General features: G+C 34.6%; 1 protein-coding gene across 1 annotated transcript; it reads left to right on the top strand.

The window, feature by feature from the left end:
• The first annotated feature begins 3,403 nt into the window (after positions 1-3,403).
• LOC131051610 (transcription termination factor MTERF8, chloroplastic) lies at positions 3,404-4,887 on the top strand. The gene is made up of 2 exons (XM_057986182.2): positions 3,404-4,636; positions 4,729-4,887. Exons 1-2 carry the CDS (start codon positions 3,638-3,640, stop codon positions 4,747-4,749), a joined length of 1,020 nt encoding a protein of 339 aa, XP_057842165.2. The 5' UTR covers positions 3,404-3,637; the 3' UTR covers positions 4,750-4,887.
• The last annotated feature ends 3,698 nt before the right edge of the window (positions 4,888-8,585 follow it).

Genomic DNA, 8,585 nt, shown 5'->3' with positions numbered 1-8,585 from the left:
CTCGATCCTCGAAGGACAACTCAGGTCGCAACCTCTGAGTAGACGGGAATCTCTCCCGTGACTCCAGCATCGGCAAATACTCCTGCAGTCAAGCAAATCAATCATGTCAGTCATCATAGCATTCACTGTTTATCACAAAATGCTACTTTTTATCTAAATGCATATGGCATTCTATCCTAATGACACTCACTGTTCATCACAAAGTGTTGCTATCTATCCTAGTGACACTCACTATTCATCACAAAGTGTTGTTATTTATCCTAGTGGTACTCCCTGTTAATCACAAAGTACTACGTGTGTGACACTCACTGTTCATCACAAAGTGTTACTCACATTTGCACTCCATGTTCATCACAAAGTGCTGCTCATACTTTAGTACTCTCTGTTCATCACAAAGTACTCTATCTTGGTACTCACTGTTCATCACAAAGTGCCTTGATCTATCCTAGTCTTCTTAGAGGACCTGCTTGAATGTATCCTCTCAGCAGCTTATCCAATCGACAGCGTATGTTCATCACAGAACTGTCGATTTGACCTAGAAGACCAAAACTTAACACAAACGCGCTTACCTGACATAAACGCGCTTAAAGACTGCACAGACGCGCCTGAAAAACACAGACGCATCTGACAAACACAGACATGCCTATGCTCTACACAGATGTGCCTTCTTGGCACAGACGCGACTGACCATCACAAATGCGACCGCATTTGACACAGACGCGGGTTCAAACGCAGACGCGCCTGGCGCAAACACAAACGCGCCTCGCGAGCATAGATGCGCCTGGCACCAACGCAGATGCGCCTGGACGTTTTTGGACACTTTTTGGACCCTAGTCTAAGCGCATTTATTGCTCTATCTAGCATGCATTAATGACAAAATTAAATGCGTCAAAGTACAAGGAGGTTTGGTGGTACTTACCGGCTCTCCTACCTCTGCTGGCCTCCGAAATCGACGAACGCGGTCGAATCTATGAATGAAGGCCATCGTTGTTGACTGTTGCTGCTCTATTTTCGCTTTGCAATCTGCTCTCGTGGATGTGTAAATGACAATGAGGATGTATTTCCCCCCGTGGTCTATCTTATAGACTACCCCTAGCCTTCGTTTCCCGAGTCAGTCTTCATTATCCCATGACTCTGTCACTTTATCCGGTTAGTCCATTCTATCCCGTCTTTCTTATCGAGAGATTGTCTGCAATCTTTTCAGACATTTTCATCCAATCTTTCGAGGGGGCATATCATTCCCATCCTGGGGCAACTCTGTATCAGTTCATCTTATCTTCTTTGAAACAACGCGACAAGCCGCATTGTCTCAAAGAGGGGCAAAATGTAGACACCTAAAATTGTCATGTCTAATTAAATAAATATCTTTATTTATTTAATTACTTTAGCCCAATTCTTCTATTAATTAAATAAATCTTTATTTATTTAATTAATTCATTTATCCTCTTCTAGCCTTATTTCTCATTTAAATAAATACATTTATTTATTTAAATTATCCTTTTCCTAAATTAAATAAATATTTTTATTTATTTAATTATCCCACTTCTTCTATTAATTAAATAAATCTTTATTTATTTAATTAATTCATTAGCCTTTTCTACCCATGACACATGTCATTCATCTCTTAATTCATACACTACCTACCCCTTTCATTATTTTATTATTTCTTTTACCTACCCTCTAATCATAGCCGACCTCCTTTTACACCTCTCAATCTTATCTCTCCATTTCATATAGTGTCTTCTATATAAGGAGATGCTTCCTTCATTATCAGACCCTAATCGTTCTATGCATTCTAATCAATGATCTTAATGACTTAACTACACTACGATCCTACTTGCAACCACATTCCGTTCTTTGTTGAGCTCTTATGCATATAAAATCTGAGAGCAAATATATCAAGCAAGATCAATGGAGATAGGAAGAATGGAGATCCAAACCCTATTGGACATGTGATGGTATAATCTTTGTGATTTCATTTGATTTGCATTGTCTTAGGTAATCTTCATATGTTATGGTGGATCTTTGTTGTTGTTAGGCTAGGGTTTTGTGGTTGAATTCATTTAGCCTTTCAATATTGTTATTATTGTTATCCATTTTTCACCATATACAAAAAGAAAACTAACTTTATTAGTACTTGCCATAGACAATGCTATTGCATTCATTGAAGCACCTTTCTTAATTTGTTTGCATCAATCAAACATGATTATTATTTTTGCTTTCAAAATAAACCTAGTTTTTGTAAAGTTGAGATTTATATTTTTAAATTTGAGATATTGCAAAAATTATTTATCTATTGGTATAAAAAAACGACATTGAATGATAGATTTTTAGTTTTTTTTATGTTATTTCTTTGTATTTAAAAAAAAAATGTTTATTTTAATTTTTTTTTCATTTTTTATTATTTATAATATCATAAATACAATATTTTTCCTAAATACATATATAAATTTTAATGATTCTTTTTTATCTCAAAATATGGATAATAAAATCAATTATAGAGATTTGATTCAACTTAAATTAAATTAAATGAAAAATTAAAGACAACTATTCTATTAAAAAAAATCTAATCATTACATGTGTTCTTTATAATTATATTTTATATATCATTTTGAAATCGTTCTATTTTTAATACTTTTTGAAAATCATAGATTTTTAATTATTTTAAAATATATAAAATAATATAATAACATTTAATCATAAATTTAAATATTTTTCATTAAGTTATTAAAAAAGTCTATTTTCACTTTGATAATTATTAATAGTTATTTAATTAAGACCAATTATAATTAATATTACATAAATATAAAAAATAATATAATATTACACTACAAATTAATAATTATATTTGAGATTAATTTTATTATAATTATAATTATTTTATTAAAATAAGAGTTATACTTAATAATACATGAATATATTTAAAAAATATAATTTTAAAACAACAATGATTCAAATTATGAAAATTAAAAATTAGAACACATTTTTATTACAATTCAGAATTATGATAATTAAAAATTAAAACACATATTTTTATTACAATTCAAAATTATGATAATTAAAAATTGGAACAAAGATTTTTATTACAATACTATGACCAGAAGTACTTGCCACTACGTGACACATCTCAAAGAAAAAAAATGTTTTTTCACTAAACAATGTAAATAAAATAAATATATATATATATATATATATATATATATATATTTATCATAGAATAAATAAATGAAATGATTAAATACCATTAAATATAGTATTTACACTTGCGATTTATAACCATAATAAATAATGAATTTGAAAAAAAAATCAATACATGAAATATTTCCTTCAAGATTTGTATTGAGCCATATAAGCTACTTCAACCATCAAAAACAAATATAGTTAACCTATCCAAATATATATTTCTTCGGTAATATAGACTAACACGTCGCTATCACGCTGTACGAAAGATATCTGTTTTGGAGCTAGAATAGCTTCGACCGTACCTAACAAGACCCGAAATCATACCCAGGTTTGGTTTTACTGTCTACATTTCATTCGGGTATTTACATATTCATTTTCCAAGCATATGCAGCTTGGATTACTTGCCTAGGGTTTTATTTGCAGAGGGTTTGGTTTGGTGAATGTCCTCCATACGATGCTATTTCTCAAATGTATTCTCTCACCAGTCAGGTACTCTGTACCATATGGTATTTTGTCAAAATATTCATTGTTCTCGACCACAAATTTCTGTAATGTTAGAGAAGAAAAGGAATATTACAGGCAACCGCGACAAAATGCTATGGCCGATTTTTTGCTCAACGAATGTGGGTTCTCTGAGTCCCAAGTATCACATCTTAGTAGCAGGTGTCCACAAAAGTTTTGGACTAAATCCACCCATAGAGCTCAGCAGGCGGTCCAGCTGTTCAGGGACTTAGGTTTCACCGAAGATCAGGTAAGGAAAATCCTTTTGACACAACCCAATGTTTTGACTCTCAAAGTGGATACCCAGTTACAGCCCAAGATCAACTTCATTAAGGAATTAGGTTTTAGTGACAGTAACCTGGGACACATTTTATCTAGAGAACCCAAATTGCTCTCCCTCAGTGTGGAGCGAAACATAAGCCCTAAAATTCCCATTCTTGTAAGCTTATATGGTTCAAAGCTTAATTTGTGCAAAGCTCTCATGTGTAGTCCTAGGATATTGCATTGTAAATTTGAAAATTTGAAACGTAAAATAGTTATTCTAAAGCAATACGGGATTCAAGATGGGCTGTTCTTATTTATACTGAAGGTAAGGCCCTATACAATCTTCTTCAACAGTGAGGAGGTTTTGAAATCAAAGATTGAATATGTACGAAATTTGGGTGTTTTGGAGGGATCGAAAGCATTTGTATATACCCTGATGGCTGTGAATAGTAGTGGACTGGAAAAATTTGAAAATAAATTAAAACATATGGCAACACTCGGTCTTCTGGAGAATGAGATCATACAGTTTTTAAAGAAGTCTCCTATTACGCTCACTATGAGCATTGATAAGATGGAAAAAAACATGGATTTCTTGAAACATATTGCTGGCTTTCAGCCAAACATTGTGGTCATGCATCCTTGTCTTTTACGCTACAGCATAAAGAATAGGATGCGACCACGCCATAAGGTAATTGAATTTTTAAGGGAAACAGAGCCATCCATTCTTCCTACAAATACAGCTCAATTGTATGAGATAAATGAACAAAGTTTTGCCCGCAGGTTTCTATTGGGCAGACCTGAGGCAGCAAAGCTGTTTGAAAATTACAAGGGGAAGTCTGATGATACTTCAATTAGCTGATAGATTTTGTGGAGGTTGCAGCAGAAAAAGAAGGGGTTTTAAACATTCCAGGCCTTCCAATGAGGTTGGTTGGGACCAATAGGAACTTTTAGTCAATCCAAGCTTTGTCCTCAAGTTGAATCAGATAAAACAGGGCTTAAATGAATTCATGTCTCTTCTTGATGTTGGCTCAAGCATAAGGGAGGTTTTGATCGATCTAGGCGGACCAAAAATTGTTATAACATTTTAATCATTCCAAGTCTTTTCTTGATGTTTAATGGGATCAGCAGGGGTCTTTAATCAATTCAGGCCTCAACAGGTTGCAGGTATGTGCTTCAGTATATTTTTGTTATGTTATCAATGTGAACTCTTTGAAGAATGGTGATCCGTAACTGAATTGTATGGTATGCCCTGATATTGAAGAATAACATTCAGTAACTGAATTGTATGGTTTGCCTGATAAAACAAAACTTTCCAAAGACAAGAAAAATGTCTATTGTAATTTTTGTTAACACTTGTTTTTAAGTAGTTTTGTATTCAATTTTTCAATTAAAAATTGGAATCGTTTCTCACTTTTCATAATAATTTTTGAAAATTTCAGTTTTTGATCGATTTATAAATAAAACCAAGAACTGATTCTCCTCTTTATCTGTAGGTCCTATTTAACATCCCTGTGCCCCTAACATTATTGCTGATAACTAGTTTTATTGATTGTCACTTTCCTGGAACCTTTCAATGTAATATAATGTTTTCATGAAGTATATTGATTGTTATAAGAGTGATATATTTCTCTCACAATGAATTGATGTGCCCTCTGCACATATGTGTTTAAAAATTTCAGGTATAATTTCAGAGTCAATTCAACAGCTAATGAGGGTAATATTTTTATGTCAATTAATAAGGCTTGTATGATAGTGCATTCATTTACAAATGCTTGCTAAGAAATGTTACATAATCACTTTGTAGGGCAATACTCTTGAATTTTATTGCTGTTGTGTAAATTCAAACTTTCTGTATTTTTCTGTCAGGCATGGGAACCCTCCACATACCAACTATGCAACTGATGCAAATCCCAACTATCTTACATCTTTAGTCACACTCTTCTTGCTTGTTTGATGCATCGTAATTCTTTTTTCTTTCTTTTTTAATTGAAAACAGAGCAAATTGGATTTACATAATTCTGTTAACTTCCTTGGCTGGAAATAATTGTAAATACATCATATCCAATCAACATGGAACGGAAACTTGAATGAATAATAGAAGGGTGATCTGTTGTAGACCACCTTCATGACAATTGTTAGTGTGAATGCAAGTTTTAGGGATTTGAGAATCTGTTGCAGGTGTAATAGTAATTCTAAAATAAATGTCTGAGCTTGTTGATGTCATGTTTGTATTCTAAACATTTAGATATGTAACATTTTGATTGTGGAGTGATAGTATTTTACCGTCATGAGAGCTTTTCACCCTATGTTATATTTTCTCTTAGGCAAATTCCATGTTCCATTGTAATTGCATTGCAGATTTATATTGACTTAAATATTAAATGGCTTTGTGTGTATGGAATCCATTTTTAAGTGGTTAATAGGTCGTTTAAAGGATTTTGGAGTTATTTGCATGAAAATAACCTCTTTAGTGAATGGGACTAAAATGATTTTTTATCAATCTATGGTTTTTCTTCGAGTTAATTTAGATAGAAGAGTGTTTAGGTCAATCTAAGCTTCATCTTGAGGTTGTATCAAATAAAAAGGATTTTTTGTTCAACTTAGGCTTTTTTCTTGAAGTTGGATGGGTCTAAAAGGTGGGTTTTAATCAATTGAAACCTATTCTTTATACTTTATGCTACGTTCCTTGAATTCTACTTTTCTTGGTCTTACTTTGAAGAAAGGAGGAGCTGATCATTGGACTACTTTAGGTTTATTTCTCTTTGTAATGTGGTGTATAAAATTATTACTAAATTGATTGCAGAGAGGCTTAAGCCTTGGCTTCCCTATTTGATCTTGGAAGAGTAGGGGGTGTTGAGACATGGACCAGCTAGGACTCGAACCTACGACCTTCCATACGCTACTGGAGTGCTCTACCACTAAGCTACTGGCCCCTCTTGGACCAGTCCATCGTTGGTCCGGGTGTGGCTTATTTCCAACACCAACACCCCCCCTTAAGCCACACCTCTCGTGTGCTTGGGGCTCCTAGCCTCGACCTGGCTCTGATACCATGTTGAGACATGGACCAGCTAGGACTCGAACCTAGGACCTTCCATACGTTGCTGGAGTGCTCTACCATTGAGCTACTGGCCCCTCTTGGACCAGTCCATCGTCGGTCCGGGTGTGGCTTATTTCCAATATCAACAAGGGGGATTTGTTGCAAGAAGACAAATTATGGATGGGGTGGTCATTGTTTCTGAGACTATTCATTCTATGGCAATATCAAAGGAAAAATTGATATTCATTAAATTTGACATGGTTAAAGCTTATGATAGGGTTAAGTGGCAATTCTTGCAAAAAAATCTTGATGCCTTTGGATTTAATAATGAGTGGGTGTAATGGACAATGAGTTGTGCTACTTGTGCTTTCTTTTCAATCATTATCAATAGTGAGCCTTTTGATTTATTGGGCCTTCCAGGGGTCTCAGTCAAGGAGACCCTTATTTGTTTATTATTATGGCAAAAGGCCAAGGCTTGATTTAGGGTTGGAATTGGGGTAATGGGCTACCAACTCATTCCCACTTGTAGTTCGTGGATGATAGTGTTTTATTGGGGGTTGCTCAAATTCATCAAGTAGAGACTTTCAGACAAACTTTGGATATTTATTTGGCTGCATCAGGGTAGAAAGTCAATGAACACAAATCTTCTATTTAGTTTTTTAATACTCTTGATTCTATTTAGAGGAGGATTGCCAATATATTGAGATTTCAAATTTGAACCCTTCCTTTGGTTTATCTTGTTATTCCTCTGGTTGTGGGCTAACAACATAGGGGGTTATTGGAAGGCTATGTTGGATAAGTTGTTTAGGAGGGTTAATCATTGGACTCGTCAATGACTCTCCATTGGTGGACAATTGACTCTTTTGTAGGTAGTGATCTAAGCACTTCCTACTTACAAGTGTTTTGTTTAGGTAGCTCCTTCGTATTTCAGTAAGGAATTTGATGCTCTTTCGCGCCAATTTCTTTGGAGCGATAATTTGATTGCAGGTCGAAGAAAGAAGGTGGGCTTGGTCTACATTCAACAATTGTGAATGGGCATGTACTAGTTGCTAAATTATATTGGCAATGGTGTACCAGTCAAGATCAAGTTTGGGCTAGAATTCTTTTTCGCAAGTATTTACGAGGGGTTGATTAGTTTTGATCCCTCATTGTCACATGGAAGGGAAGGGATATATAATTTGGCATACTTTGAAGACTAGGATGAAGCTCATTAAGCAAGGGCTTTTTTGGATATTTCATGAGGGTTCTGAAGCTCTTTTTTGGTTTGATTCTTGGGATGGACATTCTCCAATCCTTTCAAGGTATTCGCACTTACAATACCTTCGTGATTGTTTTGTTGTAGTTGGATGGAGCAAGGTGGCTGACTATAAGATTGTTCAACACTTGGGACAAGTTGATGTGCGCAAATGGAAAGCTCCCCATGAATGCCCACTTGGAGGGATAAAGAGAGATCGATATGAGTTAAGCTCAGATTCTTGCTAGTAGGGAGTGTAGTTCTCTTGGAGGACAAGACATCTCAATGAAGGGTCAAGACTCCATAGGCAAGTACTCGATGGCTTCAGAGTACTTGGAGCTTGATAGGCATATGTTTGGGAGTGTA

The sequence above is a fragment of the Cryptomeria japonica genome, chromosome 7, assembly GCF_030272615.1.
Source record: "Cryptomeria japonica chromosome 7, Sugi_1.0, whole genome shotgun sequence".
Classification (NCBI taxonomy): domain Eukaryota; kingdom Viridiplantae; phylum Streptophyta; class Pinopsida; order Cupressales; family Cupressaceae; genus Cryptomeria; species Cryptomeria japonica.
This window is presented reverse-complemented; position numbering and strand designations above follow the sequence as displayed.